The sequence below is a fragment of the Melanerpes formicivorus genome, unplaced genomic scaffold (assembly GCF_026170545.1).
Source record: "Melanerpes formicivorus ecotype bairdi unplaced genomic scaffold, bMelFor1.0.p_v2 SCAF_21, whole genome shotgun sequence".
Taxonomy (NCBI): domain Eukaryota; kingdom Metazoa; phylum Chordata; class Aves; order Piciformes; family Picidae; genus Melanerpes; species Melanerpes formicivorus.
Genome location: NW_027142373.1, coordinates 14,081,054 through 14,105,518, shown reverse-complemented (window position 1 = coordinate 14,105,518; position 24,465 = coordinate 14,081,054). Strand labels below are relative to the sequence as shown.

Here is a 24,465-nt window from a genome sequence, read left to right as displayed (position 1 = left end):
GCGGATGTGGGCCCTGAGGCGGGCGCTGTCGCCGGGGCTCGGCGCGGCGCGGCAGCCGCGGGGGCCCGCAGCGGGCTGGGCCATGGCCGAGGCCTCCTCGGCGGCGCGGCCGGCGCGGCGGCCCAAGGACGTGCCGCGGCACGTGTGGGCCCGCGAGCGGCGGCGGAGCGCGGGGACGGGCCTGGCGAGCCCCAACACCGTGTACGTGCAGGTGGTGGCGGCCGGCAGCCGCGACGCGGGAGCCTCGGTGTACGTCTTCTCCGAGTTCAACCGGTGAGTGTGCCGGCCCGCAGGGACCCCCCGCTGCCGCGCCCCTCCCGGGCCCGCCCTGACCGGCCTTCCTCGCAGGTACCTCTTCAACTGCGGCGAGGGCACGCAGCGGGCCATGCAGGAGCACAAGTGAGTGGGGACCGGGGCGGGGGGCGCGGGGCTGGGGCGGGCGCGGGGCTGGGGCGGGCGCGGGGCTGGGGCGGGCGCGGGGCTGGGGCGGGCGCGGGGCGGCGGCGGGCGCGGGGCGGCGGCGGGCGCGGGGCGGCGGCGGGCCCGGCTCACCCCCTCTCGCCCCTCAGGCTGAAGATCTCCCACCTGGACAGCATCTTCCTCAGCAGGGTGGCCTGGGCCAACGTCGGAGGGCTGCCGGGTGAGGGGGGGGGCGGGAGGGGGCTGCCGGGTGAGTGGGGGCGGGGAGGGGGCTGCCGGGTGAGTGGGGGCGGGGCTACCGGGGGGGGGGAGGGTAAGCAGCAGTGTCAGAGCTGCCGGGGCGGTGCCGGGGCGGTGCCGGGGTGCTCCTGTGGCGCTCTGCGGTGTGGGCTCAGCCCCAGGGACAGCGCCGGAGAACACGTGGTGGAAGAGGCACAGCCTGTGCTGCAGCGTGGCCAGGCCCTCCCCGGGCCCGGGGAAGGGAAGGCGGTGGCAGTGCTGCAGTGCCAGCAGGCAGCTGTTGGAGTCAGGCTCATTTCAGACCCAAGCCTTTGCAGAGCTTTCAGACCCACTGCTGTCACAGAACCACAGAGTGGTGATTCTTGGTGCAACCCCCCTGCCAGAGCAGGGTCACCCAGGGCAGGGCACACAGGAACACAGCCAGGCTGGCCTTGAGAGCCCCCAGAGATGAGACCTGCACCACCTCCTTGGGCAGCCTGCTCCAGGGCTCTGCCACCCCCACAGCAAAGAAGTTCTCCTCCTGTTTAGGTGGAGCTGCCTCTGGTCAGGCTGATGCCCAGTGCCTCTTGTCCTGCAGCTGAGCCTGCTTGGCTCAGGCATGGGCAGTGCAAGAGACACCAGTCCCTGTGCTGGCAGCACTGACCTCTCAGGTCTGACTTTGCTCTTTCAGGCCCAACTGTACCTCTTGTGCTGTCACTGGGCACCAGAGACTCTGCCCCCATCCTCCTGACCCCCAGCCCTTAGATACCTGTAAGCATTGCTAAGTTCCCCCTCAGCCTGCTCCACACTCTACAGGCCCAGCTCCCTCAGCCTCCCCTCCTGTGACAGATGTTCCAGCCCTCAAAGCAGGGAGAGACCAGAACAGGTCACTTGGGATCTTGTCTGCCAAAACTCAGGAGGTCTCCTGGAAAGGAGGAGATTAGCAATCTGCTGAGGAGACTTGAGCCAAGGTGTGACTGTCCAAATCTGCCTGCTGAGGGAAGTGCCTTGGTGAGCCTGCCCCAAAGCTGAGGCAAGAGAGAATCTGAGTCTGAGTTCAGCTGTGGGCTTTGTGGAGAGACCTGGCACTCCTGGGCCTGGGAAGGATCTGCCTTGGGTGAGCTGCCAGTGGTCAGTGGAGCTGGGACTAAGCTGCTTCTCCCCTCTCTTGTAGGTATGATCCTCACATTAAAGGCCGTGGGGCTTCAGAGGTGTGTTTTCCTGGGGCCACCAAAGCTGGTAAGCAGTGGGAACCCTCCAGAGCTGTCCCTGGAAGCAGGAGAGCTGGAGTCAGAGCAGTGAATCATTGTCCAGCTCTGGGATGCTGGTGTGAGTTGGTGCCAGCCCTTGACAAAGCAGATCCCTTCAGTTCCAGGACAGCACCAGGCTGCTGCTCCTGTGTCCTGTCAGCTCTTGTGCTGGTGAATCACCTTGTGGAGGAGGGATGTCCTTTGTCCTCCTCTCTGCTGCCTCCCTGACTGCTTTTGGTAGAAGCCTGCTCTCTGCTCTCCTGCCTTGTGTGATCCTCACCAGCCTAAAGCTGTGTCTGAGATGAACCTTTCCAACCCTCAGCATGGTTTTCAGAGAGTCCCAGCATGGGGAGGGCTGGAAGGGAGCTCTGGAGCTCACCCAGTCCTACCCCACTGCCCCAGCAGGGCACCCACAGCAGCTTGCCCAGCAGCACAATGCCCAGGGAGGGTTGGAAGCTCTCCACCCCAGGAGACTCCACAACCTCTCTGGGCAGCCTGCTCCAGGCCTCCAGCACCCTCACAACAAACAACTTTCTCCTCCTGCTCAGATCCAACCTCCTGGCTGCCACTCTGTGCCCACTGCCCCTTGTGCTGGCCCTGGGCAGCACTCAGCAGAGCCTGGCCCCAGCCTCCTGCCCCCCACACTTTAGGAGCTGAGCAGCACTGAGGTTTATTTCTCCTTCCATGGAGGTTTTATTTGCTTGCAGTATCTGCTGCCCAGGATGGGCAGAGTGCTGCTTGGCTCTGCTCTCTCTCCCTGAGTGGGATGGGACACCTGGCCAGGGCTCTCTGGGTGTGTGCTGGGATTTGCACTTCCCTGGGTGACTGCTGGGGTGCTGCTGCACTGCAGCTCCCGGGCCTGGCCTCCTGACACAGAGTTTCTCTTCCAGCAAAACTATTTGAAAGCCATCAGGCTCTTCCCTGGCCCCCTGAAGAGGATGGATTTAGGTATGTAGGTCATGAGGGGAACACCAGCTTCTGACCTCTTTCTGTTTCAGCTGCAGCCAAGCTTGAGCAGTAACAGCAGCAGGGTAAGTCCCTGTGGCTTTGACTCACTCCAGGAAAGCTTCAGCTGCCTGTTCAAACCATCCCAGAGCTGCTGCCAGCTCTGCCAGCCTGCCTGACAGCTTTGCTGGTGAAGCTCTCTGAAGGCACTGACAGAGCCTGCCAGTCAACTTCTCACCCTGCTGCCTGGGCTGTTTCTTGGGGGCTTCTCAGAGCTTGGATCACTCCCTGATCTCTGCAGCTGGGGGGAGGACATTGAGCAGGGTTTGTTCAAGAGAGCCACAAAAGCTCTTTGCCTGGCTTGGGTTCTTGTGGAGGAGGAATCCTTTGTGCTGCAGCTGCTGATGCTGGTTTCTGCTCCCTCCCCAGCTGTGCAGTTGCACACAGAGCCTGAGTACAAGGATGAGACCATGACAGTGCAGCAGATACCTCTGACAGGTGAGCCTGGGGCCTGGGGCAGCTGGGCTGGGGGGAGGTGTCCCTGCCCATGGCAGGGGGCTTGCAACTGGATCACCTTGAAGGTCCCTGCCAAGCCAGCCTCTCCTGGGTGAGGCTGGAGTCAGGCAGGAGAAGCACTTGTTGGGTGGCTGTGCTTGAGGGGCTGGAGGAGTGCTTCTGCTTGCACGCCTCAGTGAGGAGAGGCTCAGTCACTGTGTGCTTGGCTCAGGAGCAGGATCCCTTGCAAAGGAGCAGGACCTGCTGAGGCAGGGCCCTGGCAGTTGCTTTAGGTGTGGGCATAGAGTGCCAGGTGGAAGGGCACAGGACTGAGCCATTCTCAGGCAGCTGAGTTTGCTAACTGCTCAAAACAGAGATCCTGAGAGCAGAGACACTTGGGGCACACCAGCCCCAGGGAGGCTCCAGGCCTGGGGCAGGGGGGCTGGAAAGTGCCCAGCAGAACAGGACCTGGGGGTGTTGGGCAGCAGCATCTGAACAGGAGCCAGCAGTGCCCAAGAAGGGCAGCAGCAGCCTGGCCTGGAGCAGCAATGCTGTGGGCAGCAGGAGCAGGGCAGGGATGGTGCCCCTGGGCTGGGCACTGGGGAGGCCTCAGCTTGAGCCCTGGGTTCAGTTTTGGGCCTCTCACTCCAAGAAGGACATTGAGGAGCTGGAGCAGGGCCAGAGAAGGGCAACAGAGCTGGGGAAGGGTCTGGAGAAGAGGGCTGGGGAGGAGCAGCTGAGGGAGCTGGGGGTGTTGAGCCTGGAGCAGAGCAGGCTGAGGGAGACCTCATTGCTCTCTGCAGCTCCCTGAGAGGAGGCTGCAGCCAGGCTGGGGTTGGGCTCTTAAGCAGTTGGAATAAGTGATTGGAGAAGAGGAAACTGTCTCAAGTTGCCCCAGGGGAGGTTCAGGTTGGCCATGAGGAACAATTTCTTCCCCAAGAGGGTCATCAAGGCCTGGCCCAGGCTACCCAGGGCAGTGGTGGAGTCCCCAGCCCTGGGGGGCTTTCAGAGCCCTGGAGCTGTGGTGCTGAGGGCCAGGCTGGTGCCCTGGCAGTGCTGCAGTTTGACCTTAATGCCTCTGCCAAGCCTGAGGGTGCTGTGATTCTGTGGCTTGGGTGGCAGATGCCTCCTGAAAGGAGCGAGTGGGGAGTGCAAGGAGAGGTCAGCCTGGGAGGAGCTCTCTGTTCTGGTGCAGTTTCATCCTGACTGTGGTGGAGGAGGGGATGCTGCTCATGCTGTTGTTACCTGCCCCTTTTGACTGAGTGATCTTTGTCTGCTGTGATTGGATTTGGGACAGGAAAACCTCTAGCTGCTGAAAATCCATTGCCTCAGAGCCCTGGAGCAGCCCCCCAGGGAGGCAGCAGCCCCCAAGGAGGCAGCAGCCCCCAGGGAGGCAGCAGCCCCCAAGCAGGACCTGGATCCCCAGGAGCTGCACAGCCAAGCTTGGAGGAGGGCAAGGAAAAAGGCAGTCCAAAGAAACCAGGTGAGGTAAATGGCCTGAGCCTTTGCACTGCACAGACACCACAGCAGGGTCAGGACAGGCTCCTGGCCACTTCTGGGAGTGAGGCTGCAGAGGAGCTCAGCTGAAGGATCAGTGGAGCAGAAGAAGGATCAGTGGAGCAGAAGGAGCTCTGCTCCTTTGGAAACTGACCTGGAAGTATTAAGCCTGGAAAGTAGGAGTGTCCTGTGAGGCCAGGCTGAGGGGGCTGGGGCTGTTCAGCCTGGAGAGGAGAAGGCTTCAGGGACACCCTAGAGCAGCCTGCCAGGACCTGAAGGGGGCTAGAAGGCAGCTGCAGAGGGACTGTTCCCAAAAGCCTGCAGGGACAGGCCCAGGGGCAATGGCTTCAAAGCAGAGCCGAGCAGATTGAGATTGGATGTGAGGAACAAATTCAGCACCAGGAGGCTGCTGGAGCACTGCAGCAGGCTGCCCAGGGAGGTGGTTGAGGCTCCATCCCTGGAGCTATTCCAGGTGAGGCTGGGCAGGGCCCTGGGCAACCTGCTCCAGGGGAGGATGTCCCTGCTGCCTGCAGGGGTTGGGCTGGAGGAGCTGTGGAGGCCCCTTCCAGCCCAGCCCATGCTGTGATTCCTGCTTGGGCTGTGATTAATCCTTGTGGTAGTTTGCCCTGGGCTGGAGTGGAGGCTCCAGCCTCTGGTTTCATTTTGAGGGGGTGCTGGGATTGGGTTTGGGGGGCTTGGGCTTTATTTTGGTGTCTTGTGGCTAAAAGTGTGGGCTGTGGCCTTAGGTGCTCCTCAGGGCCTGCTGCTGGGCTCCAGGCTGGCTGCCTGGTGTTGTTCCTGGTCACATGTTGGCCAGCTCTGAGCTGGTTTTGGCTTTAAGCAGGATGTTGGTGCTGGCTGAGTGGTTCTGCTTCCTTCTGCAGGTGACAGCCAACACCCTGAGCTGGTCATGGCCTTCCTTTGTAAGGTGAGCTGGGACACAGCCCTCAGAGTCAGGCTAGAGCCCCAGGAGGGCAGGGGGGGAAAGGATCTCTGGAGCTCAGCCAGTCCAACCTGCCTGCCAGGGCACACAGGAACACAGCCAGGAGGGCTTGGAATGACCCCAGGGCAGGAGTCCACTCCACAGCCTCTCTGGGCAGCTGCTCCAGGGCTCCAGCAGCCTTCACCTGAAGGAGTTCCTCCTCAGGTCTGGATGGAACTTGCTGTGTGCAGGGTTGTGGACTGGCTGTAGATCCCAGGATGTTAGGGGTTGGAAGGGACCTCAGGAAATCATTGAGTCCAACCCCCTGCCAGAGCAGCAGCACAGAGCCTAGTGCAGGTCACACAGAACACATCCAGATGGCTCTTGGAGGTCTCCAGAGAAGGAAGGAGACTCCACAACCTCTCTGGGCAGCCTGCTCCAGGGCTCTGGGACCCTCCCAGTGCAGAAGTTCCTCCTCATGGTGAGGTGGAACCTCCTGTGCTGCTCCTTGTCCTGTCCCAGGGTGCAGCTGATGGAAGGGGGCCTGCAGTGTGCTGCCAAGTGCCTGAGTGCTTCAGGGCTGCCCAGAGGTGCAGTGTGGCATTGAGGGCATGCTCCAGGGGCCTCTTAAGCACTGACAGGCTTCAGGCCTGGGTCTCCTCTCCAGGAATCCCAGGATCCCAGCAGGATGGGGGCTGAAAGGGACCTGTGGGGAGCATCTAGTCCAGGCCCCTGCTAGAGCAGGCTCAGCTGGCCCAGGTTCCAGCCTGCCCCCTCACTGGCCTGTAGCTGGAGGCAGCATTTTCAACCAGGGCATTGAAGCTGTTCTGTGATGTTGCACTTCCAGGCTCAGAGTGACTGCAGCATGGGTGGGGGTGAGTCAAAATGGAGACTGTGGAGGTGTTTATAGACTCACAGAGCTGGCAGGGCTGGAAGGGAGCTCAAGGCTCAGCCAGCCCCAACCCCCTGCCATGGGCAGGGACACCTCACACCACAGCAGGTTGCTCACAGCCACCTCCAACCTGGCTGCAAACACCTCCAGGCAGGAGGCTTCCACCACCTCCTTGGGCAGCCTGTGCCAGGCTCTCACCACCCTCATGGGGAACAACTTCTTCCTCACAGCCAATCTCAATCTCCCCACTTCTAGTTTTGCTCCATCCTCCCCAGCCACAGCTTTGGGCAGTAGGATGAGGCTCAACAAAGCCAAGAGCTGGTCCTGCCCTTGGGGCACAGCAATGCCATAAAGAGTCCAGGCCTGGGGCAAGAAGGGCAGCAGCAGCCTGGCCTGGAGCAGCAATGCTGTGGGCAGCAGGAGCAGGGCAGGGATGGTGCCCCTGGGCTGGGCACTGGGGAGGTCACAGCTTGAGCCCTGGGTTCAGTTTGGGCCTCTCACTCCCAGAAGGACATTGAGGGCTGGAGCAGGGCCAGAGAAGGGCAACAGAGCTGGGGAAGAGTCTGGAGAAGAGGGCTGGGGAGGAGCAGCTGAGGGAGCTGGGGGTGCTGAGCCTGGAGCAGAGGAGGCTGAGGGAGACCTCATTGCTCTCTGCAGCTCCCTGAGAGGAGGCTGCAGCCAGGTGGGGGTTGGGCTCCCAGCAGTTGGAATAAGTGACTGGAGAAGAGGAAACTGCCTCAAGTTGCCCCAGGGGAGGTTCAGGTTGGCCATGAGGAACAATTTCTTCCCCAGAAGGGTTGTGCAGGCCTGGCCCAGGCTGCCCAGGGCAGTGGTGGGGTCCCCATCCCTGGGGGGGTTTCAGAGCCCTGGAGCTGTGGTGCTGAGGGCCAGGTGGTGGAGCTGGCAGGGTTGGGTTAAGGTAGGGCTGGATGATCTTTGGAGTCTGTTCCAGCCCCAGTGATTCCATCCCCTGGGGAGCCAGCAAGTCCACTCAGGGCTTGGGGGTCACTGGGAGGGTGGCTGTGGGAGGGCAGGGCTGGGGGGTGGCAGAGCAGAGCTCCTCTCCTGGCCCCCCTCTGCCTCTGGGGCTGCTCACTGATTTGTTTTCTTTTTGGCTTTTCAGATCCACCCCAAGAAAGGAAAATTCCTGGCAGCTAAAGCTCAGGAGCTGGGCCTGCCAGTGTGAGTGTGAGCTGCCAGCCTGGGCATGGGCATGGGCCTGCCAGGCAGCTGGCTGGGGCAGCTCACCTCTGTGTGCCTTGCAGGGGGACCCCAGCCATCCTGCCCATCATCACAGCTGTCAAGAATGGGGAGAGCATCACCTTTGAGGGCAGAGAGGTGAGGGGGGCTCTGCTCCCTGCTGTGCCTGTGCCACCCTCCCTCCCTGTCCCTTCCTGCAGAGTGTTTCCCCCAGCAGCTGCTGGGCTGTGCTTGGCTGGGGGCTGCACCCCAGCCTTGGCTGCTGCTTTGCTGCCTGTCCCTCCTCAGCCCTGCCCAGAGGCTGCCCCAGGGCTTACTGGGTTGGAGCTCTGGGGGGCTGCTTTTGGGTCTTCTCCCAGCCCCAAGATGTTGCTGAATGTGGCTCCAGCCCTGGAAGTGAGGCCCTGAGCCTCACCCCTTGAGGTGTCCCTGCCCATGACAGGGCCTTGGAGCTTAGATGATCTTCAAGGTCCCTCCCAACCCCAAGCACTCCATGAGTCCAGGCCTGGGAGGGTTCCAGGGGGATGATCAGGGATGGAGCTCCAGAGCAGCTCATTTGTGGCTGCTGTTTGCCAGAGCCTCTGCAGCGCCTCCTGGAGGCAGGCCTGGGAGTGCAGCCCTGCCTGATGGCAAGCTGGGCTGCGGGTGCCTGGCTGGCTCCCTCCTGACTGCAGCTCTTAGCCCCCAGGGAGCTCAGTGGGTCAGGGTGCAGGGTCCATGGCAGGGGGAGGCACAGGCAGCTCTGGCTGTGTTCAGGTGAGGAGCAGCTGGAGATCCTCACCTGGGGGCCAGGGCTGCCAGCCCCTGCTGACACAGGAGTGTCCCAAAGCCTCTTCTTCCTTGTTTCTGGAGTACCTTTTGCTGCCATCTGAACTTGCTGTGGGAACCTGGGGCTGCTGAAGCTCCCTGCCATGAGGCTGTGGTTTGCTCTGAGGCCAGGGCTGGGGTTCACTGGTGTAGAGGAGTGGAAAGCTGAGCAATGGGAGCAGAGCTGGCCCAGGGCTGGGACTGCTGAGGGTGGGGCTGGCAGAGCAGCTGCCACAGGAGGTGGCTGCAGTGGTGTGAGAGAGGCTGTGGGGTGACCTCTGTGTCTGCCTGCAGCTCTCTCCTGAGGAGCTGTGCACCCCTGCTGACCCTGGCCCAGTGTTCATCGTGCTGGAGTGTCCTCACCAGGGCTTCCTGGATGCCATCTGTGAAAATGAGACCTTCAGGAGGTAGCAGGGGCCTGGGGGGGGCCTGGGCAGCCTGCCCTGGGTGGCCCTGCTTGGGCAGGGGGTTGGGCAGGGGGATCTCCAGAGGTCCCTTCCAACCCCCACCTGTGTGTGACCCTGGGCTGGGGGAAGATGTCTGTGCTGGGCCTTGCCAAAGGGAAGTTGTTCTGTGCCAGGTGGGTTCCTGTGGCCCATGGCTGAGCTGCTGGGCGCTGTTGAGGAGCCAGAGGAGCACCAAGGGGCTGCTGGGGTGTTGGGAAGGGCCAAGGTGTGCAGGTGCTGTGCTCTGGTGGGGGTTCCAGAGCAGGAGCACTGCACTGCTGGGGCACAGCACAGTGCAGAGGGAGCCTGGGCTGTGGGCAGCCTTTCTGTAGGGCTGCCCAGCAGGATGCTGAGCTGCTGAAGGGCTCTGCAGATGTTGCTCTTGGAGCACAGGAGCTGCCCTGGGCAGAGGGAGCCTTCTGCCTGCCATGAAGTGGAGCCTGGAGCTCCTGAGCTGTGCAGTGAAGATCTGTGCTCTGCCTGTGTGGGAGGGGAGGGATGGGATACCTCTGGTAGGACCAAGAGAGGAGAGGGCAGGAGATGCCAAGGTGATGGAGGGCTTGAGGGGAGACCTTCTTGCTCTCTGCCACTCCTGAAAGCAGCTGGAGCCAGGGGGGGATTGCTCTCTTCCAAGCAACAAGGGACAGGACAAGAGGAAAGGTCTCACTCCCAGGAGGGTACTGAGGGCTGCAGCAGGGCCAGAGAAGGGCAACAGAGCTGGGGAAGGGTCTGGAGAGCAGGGCTGGGGAGCAGCAGCTGAGGGAGCTGGGGGTGTTGAGCCTGGAGCAGAGGAGGCTGAGGGAGACCTCATTGCTCTCTGCAGCTCCCTGAGAGGAGGCTGCAGCCAGGGGAGGTTGGGCTCTGCTCCCCAGGAACAAGGGACAGGACAAAGGGAAATGGCCTCCAGCTGCACCAGAGAAGGTTTGTGTTGGACACTAGGAAAGGCTTCTCCAAGCCTGGCCCAGGCTGCCCAGGGAGGTGGTGGAGTCCCAGCCCCGGGGGGGTGCAGGGCTGAGTGCCTGTGGTGCTGGGGGATGTGGCTCAGCCCCAGCCTTGCAAGCAGTAGAGAATGGTTGGACTCGATCTCAAAGGGCTTTTCCAGCCCACAGGACTGTGTGCCTGAAGCCCAGGGGCTCTCTTGTGTCCCAGGTACCAGGAGGGGCTTCCTGAGCACCAGGTGGCCTTGGTGATCCACATGACCCCAGAGCCCGTGCTGCGAGACAGCCGCTACCAGCGCTGGCTGCACCGGTACCGCTGCGGGGGGCTGGGCTGGGCTGGGCTGCAGGGGGGGAGCTGGGCTGGGACTGCGGGGGGGCAGGGGGGGAGCTGCTGGGACTGCAGGGGGGGACTGGGCTGGGCTGCAGGGGGGCAGGGGGTGAGCTGCTGGGGGTGAGCTGGGCTTCAGTGGGCCTGGGGTGAGCTGCTGGGGCTGCAGGGGGTGAGCTGCAGGGGGGCAGGGGCTGAGCTGCAGGGGCTGCAGGGGGGCAGGGGGTGAGCTGCTGGGGCTGCAGGGGAGCAGGGGCTGAGCTGCAGGGGCTGCAGGGGGGCTGGGGGTGAGCTGCAGGGGGGCAGGGGCTGAACTGCTGGGGCTGCAGGGGGGCAGGGGGTGAGCTGCTGGGGCTGCAGGGGGGCAGGGGCTGAGCTGCAGGGGGGCAGGGGCTGGGCTGCAGGGGGGGCAGGGGCTGAGCTGCAGGGGCTGCAGGGGGGCTGGGGCTGAGCTGCTGGGGCTGCAGGGGGGCAGGGGCTGAGCTGCTGGGGCTGCAGGGGGGCAGGGGCTGAGCTGCTGGGGCTGCAGGGGGGCAGGGGCTGAGCTGCTGGGGCTGCAGGGGGGCTGGGGGTGGGCTGCTGGGGCTGCAGGGGGCAGGGGTGAGCTGAGCTGCAGGGGGGCTGGGGGTGGGCTGCTGGGGCTGCAGGGGGCAGGGGTGAGCTGAGCTGCAGGGGGGCTGGGGCTGAGCTGCTGGGGCTGCAGGGGGCAGGGGGTGAGCTGAGCTGCAGGGGGGCTGGGGCTGAGCTGCTGAGCTGCAGGGGGCTGTGACCTGCTGCTGCCTTGGCTGCCAGTGGCCAGCAGCTGCTTTCCCTGCAGCAGCAGTGCCTGGCAGCGTGGCCCTGGGGGCTCAGGTGGGGTGCTGGGGGAGTGCAGCTGCCCAGCTCTCAGGTGTTTGTGCAGCTCTCTTGTCTCTGCTCTGACAGATTTGGGCCTGGAACCCAGCACCTGGTGCTGAATGAGAGCTGCTCTGCGGTGCACAACCCCCGCAGCTACAAGATCCAGACTCAGCTGAACCTCATCCACCCAGAGATCTTCCCTCTGCTCAACACCTACAAGAGCCAGGTAGGCCAGGCCCTGCTGGGCTGCCCCCCTGGTGGCCCTGAGCAGCAGGAGGTGCTTCAGGTCCCTTGTCCCCACAGGAGGAGGAGGCAGTGTGCAGCGTGCCCCTGGTGCGAGCAGAGTGCCTCCTGAAGTACCACTTCAGGCCCCAGCAGGAGTGGCAGAGGTGGGTCTGCAGGCTTTGCCTTACAGCTCTTGGGCAGCCTTTCAGTGTGAGCCTGTGGGGAGGGAGGAGGGAGGAGGCTGTGCTGAGATCCTCTGCACAGTGAGGAGCTAAAAGGCCTTGTCCAGGCTGTGTGGCTCTGTGGGGCAGGGGGGGTGGGGGGGGCCTGATGAGCTTTGAGGTCGTTCCCAACCTTCATCATTCTGTGATGAAGGATAATGGCTTTGAGCTGGGAGAGGAGAGGCTGAGAGTGGAGAGGAAGAAGAAACTGTTGGCAGTGAGGGTGGGGAGAGCCTGGCAGAGGCTGCCCAGGGAGGCTGTGGCTGTGCCCTGCCTGGAGGTGTTCCAGGCCAGGCTGGCTGAGGCCTTGAGCAGCCTGTGCTGGTGGGAGGTGTCCCTGCCCAGGGCAGGGGGCTGGAGCTGGATGAGCTTTGAGGTCCCTTCTAACCCAACCCACTCTGGATCTGTCTCTTGCTGGTGGCTGCCAGCTGTGCCTGCAGGGATGTGTGCTGAGAGCAGCCCCTGGGCAGTGCTCTGAAGTGCTGCTTCTGTCCCCTCCCTCTTCCAGCCTCCTGTGCTCCCCTGCCCTCCACTTTGCCCTCATCTGCTGTGTACCCAGCCTTGGCTGTGGCCTCAGATGGTGTCAGAGCTGGAAGCCCCAAGTGGAGAAACAGTTGCAGACTTCTCCACTGGTGCTGGCACTGTGGCAGGGTGCCACAGGCTGCTCAGTGAGGGTCTTAAGGGCAGGGAGCAGGTGGTGCCTGGGGAGAGCCACTGCTGTGGCTCACATTTCTGTCTCTGCTGGCCAGGAGGAGCTGGAGTTTCTCTGCAGGCCTGTGGCAGGATCAGCACACAGGTCCCTTGTGCTTTGGAGTGCTGCCCAAGCCCCCGGGGTGGCTCTTCCACAGTGCCAGATCTGCCTGGCAGTGCCTTTGCAGTGCCCTCTAGTGCAGGCAGCTCTGAGAGGGGACAGTGCCAGGAGCTTCCTGCTGCTCCACTTGGGTGGGATGACTTCTGTGGTGTGGTTCAGCCCAGCCAGGCCTTCATGGCACACCCCACAGGCCTGGCTGCATCTTGCCCCACACCTCACCATGGAACTGCTGGGGAGACTCCAGTGGAGGCTGCAAGGAGGCTGAAGGGCCTGGGACATGTGTGTGAGGAGTGAAGGCTGAGAGGCCTGGGGCTGGTGAGCTGGAGAAGAGCAGCCCCAGAGGGGAGCTGAGCAATGTTCACAGATGCCTGGGGGGCAAGCAGCAGGGGCCAGGCCCTTGGCAGCGCTCTCCTGTGATGGGACAAGAGACAGTGGACACCAACTGGAACCCAGGAGGTTCCCCCCCGACTTGAGGAGGAGCTTGTTGGGTGGGAGGGGCTGGAGCCCTGGGGCAGGCTGCCCAGAGAGGCTGTGGAGTCTCCTCTGGAGGCTTCGAGCCCTGCCTGTGAGCTGATCCTGCTTTGGTAGGAGGCTTGGACTCAGTCTCCAGAGGTCCCCTCCAACCCCCTATGCTCTGGTTCCATGACCCTGTGCTGCGGGGCAGGGCGGTGTGGTTCTGCATGGCCCAGTGCTGCGGGGCAGTGTGGCACGGTGCTGTGTGCCGCAGTGCTGTGTGGCCATGCAGCGCAGTGCTGTGTGGCCATGCAGCGCAGTGCTGTGTGGCCTGGCGCTGCGGGGCAGGGTGACGATGCTGGGCATGGCGCTGCAGGGCAGAGCGGTGTGGTGCTGTGCTGGCGTGGTGCTGCGGTGCTGGGCGGCGTGGTGCTGCGGGGCGAGGTGGCGTGGCGTGCTGTGGGGCACAGTGCTGGGTGGTGCAGTGCTGCGGTGGCGTGGTGCTGCGGGGCGGGGCGGTGCTGTGGGGCAGGGCGGTGCTGGGGGGCAGGGCGGTGCGGTGCTGTGTGGCAGCATGGCGCGGTGCTGTGTGGCATGGTACTGTGTGGCACGGTGCTACAGGGCATGCCAGCGCGGTGCTGCGGGGCAAGGTGGGCAGGGCGTGGCACTGCGGGGTGCGGAGCTGTGTTGTTGCGGTGCTGCGTGGTGGGGCGGCGCGGTGCTGCATTGCGGTGTGGTGGGCAACGCAGTGCTGCAGGGCGGGGGCAGCGTGGCGTGGTGCTGCGGGGCGGTGTGGCGTGGTGCTGTGTGCCACGGTGCTGCGAGGCCACGTGGCGTGGTGCGGTGCTGCAGGGCAGGGCAGCACGGTGCTGTGCGGCACGGTGCTGCGGGGCAGGGCGTTGTGGTGCTGCGGTGGCGTGGTGCTGCGGTGGCGCAGTGCTGCAGTGCTGGGCGGCACAGTGCTGTGGGGTGAGGTGGCGTGGCACTGAGGGGCGCAGTGCTGTGTGGTGCTGTGGGGCAGGGCAGTGCTGTGGGACAGGGTGGGGCGGTGCTGCGGGGTGCAGTGCTGCAAGGCAAGGTGGCGCGCTGCTGCGGGGTGAGATGGCGTGGCGCTGTGGGGCGCAGTGCTGTGCAGTGCTGTGGGGCGGTGCGGTGCTGTGGGGCGCGGTGCTGCGGGGTGGGGCGGAGCGGTGCTGCGGGGGGCAGTGCTGTGTGGTGTGGTGCTGCGGGGTGGAGCGGTGCTGCGGGGGGCAGTGCTGTGTGGTGTGGTGCTGCGGGGTGGAGCGGTGCTGCGGGGCGCAGTGCTGTGTGGTGTGGTGCTGCGGGGTGGAGCGGTGCTGCGGGGCGCAGTGCTGTGTGGTGCTGCGGGGCAGGGCGGCGCGGTGCTGCGCGGCGCAGAGCTGTGCGGTGTAGTGCTGCGGGGTGGAGCGGTGCTGCGGGGCGCAGTGCTGTGTGGTGTAGTGCTGCGGGGCAGGGCGGCGTGGTGATGCAGGGTGCAGTGCTGTGTGGTGTGGTGCGGCGGGGCAGTGCTGCGGGGCAGGGCGGCGCTGCAGCAGCATGCTGTGGCAGGTGCTGCCCTGCCCTGAGCCAGGCCTGTCTTGCAGAGATGCTGTGACTGTCTGTGACCCGGAGGCCTTTGTTAGCGAGGCCTTGGAGCTGCCTGACTTCCAGAGCCGTCTGAAGGAGTGCAGGGAGAGCCTGCCTGCCCTGCCAGGTAAGCACCAGCCGCTGCTCCAGGCTCGGGGGGGCGCTCTTGGTGCCCCTTGCTGTGAGCCCGGGCAGAGCTGGCAGCGTGCAGTGTCCTGGCTGCTCAGCAGGCCTCCTGGGGCTGTGCAGGGGACAGGCTTGGTGCAGCCTGAGCTAGCTTCTTTCAGCTGGACTTAGGCAGCTGTGTGCTTCGGGGACCAAGGGCACCCTTGGCACATTTGCAGATGAGAGCAAGCTGGGCAGGAGGGGGTTTGCTGGAGGGGAGGGGGCTCTGCACTGGGGCCTGCCCAGCTGAGACCATTGGGATGAGGCTCAACAAGGTCAAGAGCTGGGTCCTGCCCTTGGGACACAGCAACCCCATGGATGCTCCAGGCTTGGGGCAGGGGGGCTGGAAAGTGCCCAGCAGAGAAGGCCCTGGGGGTGCTGGGGGACAGCAGCTGAAGAGGAGCCAGCAGTGCCCAGGTGGGCAAGAAGGGCAGCAGCAGCCTGGCCTGGAGCAGCAATGCTGTGGGCAGCAGGAGCAGGGCAGGGATGGTGCCCCTGGGCTGGGCACTGGGGAGGCCTCACCTCAAATCCTGGGTTCAGTTTTGGGCCTCTCACTGCAAGAAGGACATTGAGGGCTGGAGCAGGGCCAGAGAAGGGCAACAGAGCTGGGGAAGGGTCTGGGGAACAGGGCTGCAGGCTGGAGTGAGGCTTCTCCCAGCCCTGGGGAGGTTTCAAAGCCCTGGAGATGTGGTGCTGAGGGTTTAGCAGGGGATGTGGTAGTGCTGGGTTTATGCTGGGCCTGGGTGGCCTTGAAGGTCTCCTCCAGTCTAAACCATTCTTTGAGTCAGGTTTCCTAAAGCTGCTGGGATTGGAGCTGAGCCTGGTGGAGGCTGTTAGAGACCAAGCCCCAGAGGCTGTCTCTGAGCTAGGCAGAGCTCTGCTGTTGAATGCTGTCCCAGCAGCCACCAAGTGCATCCTGGTGTCTGGGGGAGCTCCAGCTCCCTGTGGCCCTGCTGGATTCCAGCTGTGCTGCTGGCAGGAGGTTCCATGCTGTCACCCAGCACCAACCCTGACTCCTGGTTCCAGGAAGGGTCAGGGCATTGTAGGACAGGAGCCAGGTCCCTCCTGAGGTGGCAGCTGTGTGGGGGGCAGTGAGCAGAGGCCCTGCCTGACCCTTTGGACATGCAGCTGTGACCTGCTTTCTGCTGCTGCTCCTTCCATCACCCTTGCAGCCGCAGGCAGGCAGAAGTGCAGAGCCTGTGGAGCCAAGTGCCTGAGTGGGCAGGGTGTGGGTAACAGAGCCTTGTGGTCTGCTTCCTGCAGGGGCTGTGGACTCCTACCCTGAGATTGTCTTCTTGGGAACAGGCTCTGCGATTCCCATGAAGATCAGAAACGTCAGTGCCACGCTGGTGAACACCAGGTACCCCCAGGCACCACACCCCACTGCCCCTTCCTCTTGCCACTGCCCCCAGGGGCTGCTCAGCATCAGCACCACAGCAGAATGAGCTGTGCCCACAGACCATTGGGAGAGTGAGGGCTGCAGAGCACTGAGAGGCTGCTGCCTTACCCCAGGAATGCTGCAGGCCTGGGGCAGAGTGGCTGGAGAAAGACCTGGGGGTGTGGATCAACAGAGGCTGAGAATGAGCCAGGGGGTGCCCAGGTGGGCAAGAAGGGCAGCAGCAGCCTGGCCTGGAGCAGCAATGCTGTGGGCAGCAGGGGCAGGGCAGGGATGGTGCCCCTGGGCTGGGCACTGGGAAATCCACAGCTTGAGCTCTGGGTTCAGTTTGGGCCTCTCACTCCCAGAAGGACATTGAGGGCTGGAGCAGGGCCAGAGAAGGGCAACAGAGCTGGGGAAGGGTCTGGAGAGCAGGGCTGGGGCGGAGCAGCTGAGGGAGCTGGGGGTGCTGAGCCTGGAGCAGAGGAGGCTGAGGGAGACCTCATTGCTCTCTGCAGCTCCCTGAGAGGAGGCTGGAGCCAGGGGGGGGTTGGGCTCTGCTCCCAGGTAAACAAGAGATGGGGGGAGAGGAAATGGCCTCAAGCTGCTGCAGGGGAGGTTTAGGTTGGACATGAGAGGAAACTTCTTCCCAAAGTGGTTCTCAAAGGCTGGCCCAGGCTGCCCAGGGCAGTGGCTGGAGGGGTTTCAGAGCTGTGGTGCTGAGGGCCCTGGGTTAGCCCCAGCCAGGAGAGTCAGGGGGTGATTGGATTGATGATCTCAGAGCTCTTCTCCAGCCCAAATGATGTTGTGATTCAAGTCCAGAGGCCTGATGGGCCCCGGTCAGAGGTCCTGCAGTGTCTCTGTGCCTTGTCTTCGGCAGCCCTGGGCGCTCGCTGCTGCTGGACTGCGGAGAGGGAACCTTCGGGCAGCTGTGCCGGCACTACGGGCAGGGCGTGGACGCAGTGCTGCGCCGCCTGGCGGCTGTCTTCGTCTCCCACATGCACACAGATCACCACTCGGTGGGTGCCAGCAGGGGCTGCTCTCTGCCTCTCAGCTGCAGGGACAGATGCTGCCTGCCCGGCTCCTGGCCTTGAACTTCCCCTTCCTGCTCCCCAGACACTTCCAGCTGTGTCTCTCACCCCCTGTTTGTGGCAGGGGCCCCTGGGGGCTTGTTGGGCTCCTTTTCATCTGTTTCTTAGCTGTGCCCATCCCAGCTCCCTCCAATGGAATCACAGAGCCAAAGAATTGTTCTGGCTGGGAAAGACCTCTTGAGGTCCTTGAGTCCAGCTGATCACAGAGGTTCCAGGTGCTCTGCCCTGGCTTGGGGCAGGCTCTTTGCTGCTCTGCCAGCTCCTGTCTGCAGGCTGCACTTGGCCTGAGCTGTTGAGCAGACTTTGTGCTCTGCCCTTTCTGTCTGGGAGCAGACACAGCAGGCCTGGGAGGGGCTGGGTGGCTGTGTGCTGCTGGCCAGAAGCAGTGGCGGTGCTGGGGCAGCTCAGCAGGCTGTGGCTGCTGGCAGTGCAGCAGCTAAGGGTTTCTGCCAGGGTTTCCCCAAGGGGCAGCTTGCAGAGCCCAGAGGGGTCTGGCTGCAGCTTGCAGAGCCCAGAGGGGTCTGGCTGCAGCTTGCAGAGCCCAGAGCTCAGAGGGTCTGACTGCAGCTTGCTGCCTCCTGGCTTCTCTCTGCAGGGGCTGTTGAACATCCTGCTGGAGCGGCGGAGAGCCTTTGTAAGTAGTGCAGCTGTAGCCCTGCTCTGGGCTTGCCCTGGAGGGAGGGGAGCTGCCCCCAGCCTTCCTCCAGGTGTTTGTGCTTTGGTGCACACCTCCTGCTGAGCTTCCCCTTCACTGCTGTTGCAGGCAGCCCTGGGGCAGGCCTTCAGCCCCCTGTTTCTGGTGGCCCCTGAGCAGATCATGCCTTGGCTGCAGGAGTACCACAACCACTGTGAAGAGATTCTTGGAGACATCAAGTGAGTGTTGTGTGTGGAGAGAGGTCCTTCCTTGCTGGGTCCTTACTGAAGGCAAACTGCTGGCATCCATTCCCCACAGCCCTTTGCTGGAGGGGACTTTTGCCTCCTTCCCCTGGCTGTAGAGTTAGGCTGTGCAGGTTGTTAAGGGGAGAGGCTTTGTTACTCACTTGTGCTACTTAGTAGAGGCTTAGGTTCAGCCTTTCCCTTTCCTTGGGAAAGAGAAGTTGGGTGAGGGAAGGAGCATGTGACAGTGGGGAAGAGGAGGGTGGATGAGTTAGTGTGCAGTTAGAAAGCAGGGGGAGAAGCAGATGGTGCACAGAAAGCCTTGTCTGTAAGGTGCTGGACTGAGCAGGAGGAGCAGTGGGCTGCTGTAAGATCACCTCAGGCTTTACTTTGTACCTGCCCTTACTTCTCTCTTCTCCCCTCCTCACAGGATGATTGCTTCCCAGTCTCTGGTGAAGGGCTGTGAGAACATCAAACCCAAAGCCAAGTGGCTTGTCAGCTCTCTGCTGGAGAGCTATGACCTGGCTGAGGTAAGCTGGCAGGCTGCAGGCTCAGTGGCTGAGGGGGCAGAGGGCACCTGAGCTCTTAACACCTCTGTGCTTGCTCAGTTTCAGACTTGTGAAGTCCAGCACTGTAAAAATGCTTTTGCATGCTCCATGGTCCACAAATCTGGCTGGAAAGTTGTCTACTCTGGTGACACAATGCCCTGCAAGGCCCTGGTGCAAATGGGTAGGTGACACAAACCCTCCTCTGCCCAAAGAGCCTCTGGGGGGAAGGCCTCAAGCTGTTAGTGTCTGAGGTGGGCGCCTCCAAACCCTGGGTGCTCTGCCTGCAAGCCCAGGAGGGGCTCAGGGGGGATGAGAGTTCCTGAGGGCAGCTGCCCTGGCCAGTGCCCACCTGGAGATGCCCTCTGTGCTTCTGTGCCCAGGGAAGGATGCCACCCTGCTGATCCACGAGGCGACGCTGGAGGATGGCATGGAAAAGGAGGCCATAGAGAAGACACACAGGTGGGCTGTGCCCTGCTGCCTGGCCCTGCTGGCAAGGCAAGGCAAGGCTGCTCAGCTGGCTCCTGGCCTTGCAGCTGGTGGGCACCCAAGTCCTGTAGGTGGTTTTGGTGCTTGTAGAACTCCTCAGCACTAAAAATGGAGCAGTAACCCTCAGTGCTCTGGCCAGCATAGGATCAGAGGCTGCTAGGGGCTGGAAGGGACCTCTGGAGATCTTCCAGTCCAAGCTCCCTGCCAGAGCAGGAGCATAGAACCCAGCACAGGTCACACAGAACACATCCAGACAGGGCTGGGAAGGCTCCAGAGAAGGAGACTCCACAACCTCTCTGGGCAGCCTGCTCCAGGGCTCTGGGAGCCTCACAGTGCAGAAGTTCCTCCTCATGCTGAGGTGGAACCTCCTGTGCTGCAGTTTATATCTATTGCCCCTTGTGCTATCCCAGGGCACAGTGAGCAGAGGCTGTCCCTGTCCCTTCCTTCCTGATCCCCAGCCCTCAGTTATTGATAGACATTGATCAGATCCCTCTCAGCCTTCTCCTCTCCAGACAAAACAGCCCCAGGGCTCTCAGCCTCTCCTCCCCAGGTAGTGCTCCAGGCCCTTCAGCATCCTTGCAGCCCTCCATGGGCCTGTCCAGCAGATCCCTGTCCCTCCTGAACTGGGGAGCCCAGAGCTAGATGCAGTCCTCCCCAAAGAGAAGTGGGGGAACCTTCTGCTTCATGGCACTCTAGGACTATGCCCAGGAGCTGGGAGAGTGATGACTCTGTCCCCACAGCTACCCACAATTCAAACTGAGCTCTGCAGCCCAGGGATCCTGAGCTCTGCCTCCGGTGACCCTGAGCTGAGCCCCAGCAGAAGCAGGGAGCCCTGTGAGCAGCTTCTCTGAGCTGCCCACGAGGTGCAGTGCAGGAGGGCTAGGCCCAGTGTTTGGCTCAGCCCTGGCCCAGTCTGTGGAGCTCTCAGGTGCAGAGCTGCAGCTGATGACAGCTGCTCTCCTGTGCTTGGAGGGGTCTGGGGGTCAGGGCCTTGCCAGCAGTGCAGGCTGCTGGGGGAGGAGCCCTGAGCAGGGCCAGCTGGTGCTGGCTGAGTGCTGCCCGGCGTCTGGGCTGGCGTGCAGGCCTGGCTCAGCCTGTGTGTGACCAGCCTGTGGTTGCTGTTACAGCACCACCTCTCAGGCCATCCAGACTGGGCTGAAGATGAATGCAGAGTTCATTATGCTCAACCACTTCAGCCAGAGGTATGCCAAGATCCCACTCTTCAGCGAGGACTTCAGCGACAAGGTCGGCATCGCCTTCGACCACATGAGGGTAAGCTGGGGGCTCCCAGCCAGCCTGGGCTCAGCCTTGGGCTCCCTGGGGCATGGCTGCTCAGGGCTGCAGGGCTCCACTTGTCCTGATGGACCATCTGCTTCTGAGGAGCAGTGTCACAGGATCACAGCATGGCAGGGGCTGGAAGGGACCTGTGGAGATCATCCAGGCCAGCCCCATGCCAGAGCAGGGGCACCCAGTACAGGGCACCCAGGAGCACATCCAGGGGGGCTTGAATGTCTCCAGAGAGGAGACTCCACCACCCCTCTGGGCAGCTGCCCCAGGGCTCCAGCAGCCTTCAATCAAAGAAGTCCCTCCCCATGCTCAGCTGAACTTCAGGTGTCCCAGTTTGTGCCCCTTGCCCTGTCCCTGGGCACCACTGAACCAAGCCTGCTCCCATCCTGCTGACACCCACCCTTGAAGTATTGATCAGCACTGATCAGATCCCCCCCAGGCTGCACTTCTCCAGGCTAAACAGTCCCAGGGCTCTCAGCCTTTGCCCATCACAGAGCTGCTCCATGCCCCTCAGCACCTCTGTAGCCTTTTGCTGTACCCTCTCCACCAAGTCCCTGTCCTTCCTGAGCTGGGGAGCCCAGAACTGGACCCAGGACTCCTGATGTGGCCTCACCAGGGCAGAGTAAAGGGGGATGAGAACCTCCCTTGCACTGCTGGCCACACTCTTAGTGCACCCCAGGACCCCTTTGGCTTTCATGTCCACCAGGGCATATTTCTGGCTCATGGGGAACTTGTTGCCCTCAGCACTCCCAGCTCCTTCTCCACAGAGCTCTTCCCAGCAGCTCCCCCCTCAGCTGTCCTGCTGCAGGAGGTTGTTCCTCCCCAGGGGCAGGACCCTACCCTTGCCCTTGGTGAGCTTCATGAGGTTGCTCTGCCCAGCTCTCAGCCTGGCCAGGTCTGGCTGGATGGCACAGGGACACTGTCCCAGGGACTCTCACCTTTGTCCGGATCGGTGACAAAGGTGTTGAATAGGGATGGACCCAGTGCCAAGCCCTGGGATTGTCCTCCACAAGGGCCACTTCTGCTGCTGGCGGTGGACATCAGCAGCATGAGAGAGAGTGGCATAGAGTGAGGCACCTGCTGGTAGCTATTGAGAACCCCAGCACACTGAGTGCTTGCCTTGTCACCTCTGTGCTGTGCATGTTGCTCCCAGCTGAGAACCTCATTGTGCCACCATGCCACTCTCTTCTCTGCTGTGCTGCTTCAGTGGCCACCTGCAGAAGACATCCAGGAGCCCACATCAGAGTGTGGTCACAGCAGTCAGAGTAACTCATTGATCAGTCAGGACTTGTACTGTGTCCACAGCCTTTCTTGTGAAGAAAGTGTCAACAGCTGGGTGGAGAGGAGCCAGCAGTGCCCAGGGAGTGAAGAAGGCCACCAGGATCCTGCTGGCCTGGAGCAGCAATGCTGTGGGCAGCAGGAGCAGGACAGGGATTGTGCCCTTGGGCTGAGCACTGGGGAGGCCACAGCTTGAGTCTTGAGTTCAGTTTTTGGCCTCTCGCTCCAAGAAGGGCTGGAGCAGGGCCAGAGAAGGGCAACAAAGCTGGGGAAGGGTCTGGAGAGCAGGGCTGGGGAGCAGCAGCTGAGGGAGCTGGGGGTGTTGAGCCTGGAGGCTGAGGGAGACCTCATTGCTCTCTGCAGCTCCCTGAGGGGAGGCTGGGGCCAGGTGGGGGCTGGGCTCTTCTGCCAAGAAACAAGAGACAGGACAAGAGGAAATTGCCTCAAGTTGCCCCAGGGGAGGTTCAGGTTGGATGTGAGGAACAATTCCTTCCCCAAAGGGTTGTGCAGGCCTGGCCCAGGCTGCCCAGGGCAGTGCTGCAGTCCCCAGCCCTGGAGGGGTTTCAAAGCCCTGGAGCTGTGGTGCTGAGGGCCAGGGTTTGGTGGTGCCCTGGCAGGGTTGGGTTAAGGCTTGGACTGGATGGCCTGGAAGGCCTCCTCCAGCCCAGACACTTGGTGGTGCTGGGGCTGTGGGAGCTGTGTGCCGAGAGCAAGGCCTGGCTGGCGCTGTGAGCAGGCCCGGGGCAGGGGGAGGCCAGCGGGGGCAGGTCTGAGGCTGGTGCCTTGCAGGTGCGGCTGGGGGAGCTGAGCAGCGTCCCGAAGCTGATCCCCGCCCTGAAGGCCTTGTTCGCAGAGGACATCGTGGAGATGGAGGAGCGGAAGGAGAAGCGAGAGCTGCGCCTGCTGCGGGAGACGGCCGTGCTGCTGCAGCGCCTGGCTGGTGGCGAGCCCCAGCCCCAGCCCGCCGCGCACAAGCGCAGGCAGCCCCCGCAGCAGCAGCCTCTGTCCCCCAAGAAGCTGAAAACGCTCAACTGAGGCTCCTGCCGCCGGGGGGCCCTGCCGACGGGGGTCCTGCCGACGGTGGAGTCCTGCTGCCGGGGAGCCCTGCCACCGGGGGGCTTGCTGCCGGGTAGCCCTGCCACGGGGGAGCCCTGCCGCCGGGGGTCCTGCCACCGGGGGGCTTGCTGCCGGGTAGCCCTGCCACGGGGGAGCCCTGCCGCCGGGGGTCCTGCCACCGGGGGGCTTGCTGCCGGGTAGCCCTGCCACGGGGGAGCCCTGCCGCCGGGGGTCCTGCCACCGGGGGGCTTGCTGCCGGGTAGCCCTGCCACGGGGGAGCCCTGCCGCTGGGGGTCCTGCTCCCTCGGGGCACTGCCGCCGGAGCGGCCTCGGCACCTCAGCCCCTGGCCTTGTTTGGTCGGCTCTGGAGCTCCGTGGGCTGAAGCCGCAGAGCAGGAGCAGAGCAGGTCCTGGCCCTGGCTCTCAGCGGCCCCATGTGGTTTTATCCTGCAGGCTGTCCGGAGGCGGCAGCAGCAGCGCCCCCTGCGGGAGGTCAGGCCTGGGGAGCCCCCGTGGGGCCAGAAGCAGCCCCAGCAGAGCGAGCAGGCCTCGGGGGGTGGGCAGCAGAACCAGGTAGCAGAACCCAGGGCCCAGGAACTGCCACAATAAAAGGGGACTTGGTTGAGCTTGAGGTCATGTTAGGGGGGCGAGTGCTGCTGTGTTCCCATTTTACTCTGCTGCTCCCTCTGGAGATCCAGAGGGTTCTCCAGACCCTTTGGTCAGGGTCTGAATAAACCTCTCACCTGGCTGACCTCGGGTGCCTGTTTCTGTAGTGCAGCCTTGGTGTAATACAGAGCAAGATCTCAGCCTGGTGCTGCAGCCTCCTGCCCCTTCTGGCTGTGTGTCCTGCCAGCAAAACCACATCTTGCCCCAGTCCCCCTCCCAGGAGGAGCTTCACCTCTCCCTTCAAGCTGGTAACAACTGGAGGTGGCTTTTGAGTGGCTCCAGCACAGGCACCAGAGAGGTCCCTGGAGCAGATTCCAGTTGTGGGTGCAGGAGCTGGGAAAGCTGAGGGGGAGGGTCTGGGGTTAAGGGGAGTGTTTTGGAGGCTTCCTGGGGGGCAGCTTTGCTCTTCCCCTACCACTGCTTTAAGCACGTGTGTTCAGGAGAGCTTGGCAGGGTTCCAACCCAGGAGGTCATTTTCAGAAGTGACTCAAAGGCTCTGAGCCCCCAGGAGCCACTCAGCAACTGCCAGCAGCACATCTTAAACACAGGCTTCAGTGAGGAGTGATGGCAAAGGAAGACACCGAGGGGCAGCCCAGAGTCTCTGGTCAATCCCATCTGCTGCAGTCTGCAGCAGAACCCGGGGCACTGACCCAGCTGGGTGCTGCAGAGAGGGTCTGCTGGGCTGTGGGAGCTGGTTCAGAGGCTAGGCTAGTGTGCAGGGGTCAGTGGGAAGTGGGGTGCCCAGGGCAGGGCACAGGTGCTGCTGGGACAAGACAAGCAGCTCCTGCCCTGCTCGGTGTCCCTGGGCTGCTTCTCTGGAAGTCAAAGAGACTTCTGCTCAGGGAGCAAGGAGCAGCTCGCACAAGGCTGTGGGAAGGGACAGGCGCTGGAGCGCCCCTGGCAGGAGCTGCAGCTGCGGGTGGTTGATGCAAGCACGGTGCGGTCGGGAGCAGCGCGGTCTGGCTGGCCCCGGGCTGTGCTGGGAGCCGAGCGGGCCGGGGGGCACAGCTGGATCCAGGGGGGGCACAGCTGGATCCAGCCGGGGCTGCGGGGCTCAAAGCCCAGCCCGGCCAAGCCTCATGGCTCGGGACGCCGGAGCCCGCCCTCGAATGTCCGACACGACGCCGGGGGCGGCTCCTCGGCA

The 24,465-nt window shown here is 63.1% G+C and overlaps 1 protein-coding gene across 3 annotated transcripts; it reads left to right on the top strand.

The window, feature by feature from the left end:
- Positions 1-23,406, top strand: ELAC2 (elaC ribonuclease Z 2). 3 transcript variants are annotated; one of them, XM_068151653.1, is made up of 24 exons: positions 1-273; positions 349-399; positions 570-640; positions 1,814-1,878; positions 2,780-2,837; positions 3,264-3,332; positions 4,627-4,812; positions 5,711-5,754; positions 7,764-7,822; positions 7,906-7,978; positions 8,942-9,054; positions 10,243-10,341; positions 11,284-11,422; positions 11,500-11,585; positions 14,511-14,620; positions 15,922-16,018; positions 16,914-17,052; positions 17,720-17,758; positions 17,888-17,997; positions 18,431-18,530; positions 18,609-18,729; positions 18,929-19,007; positions 20,162-20,306; positions 22,389-23,406. In XM_068151653.1, exons 1-24 carry the CDS (start codon positions 5-7, stop codon positions 22,632-22,634), a joined length of 2,568 nt encoding a protein of 855 aa, XP_068007754.1. In that variant the 5' UTR covers positions 1-4; the 3' UTR covers positions 22,635-23,406. The 3 variants fall into 3 exon arrangements, with proteins under 3 accessions (XP_068007754.1, XP_068007755.1, XP_068007756.1); XM_068151654.1 differs by lacking the exon at positions 4,627-4,812; XM_068151655.1 differs by lacking the exons at positions 1-273; positions 570-640 and having other exon boundaries at positions 363-399.
- Positions 23,407-24,465: the final 1,059 nt, after the last annotated feature.

Excerpts from the sequence above, each read along its gene's own strand:
- ELAC2 (XM_068151653.1), top strand. The coding sequence starts at position 5 with ATGTGGGCCCTGAGGCGGGCGCTGTCGCCGGGGCTCGGCGCGGCGCGG. Across the intron at positions 3,333-4,626 it reads GCAGCAGATACCTCTGACAG|GAAAACCTCTAGCTGCTGAA; the intron begins GTGAGCCTGGGG and ends GATTTGGGACAG. Across the intron at positions 9,055-10,242 it reads GAAAATGAGACCTTCAGGAG|GTACCAGGAGGGGCTTCCTG; the intron begins GTAGCAGGGGCC and ends CTTGTGTCCCAG.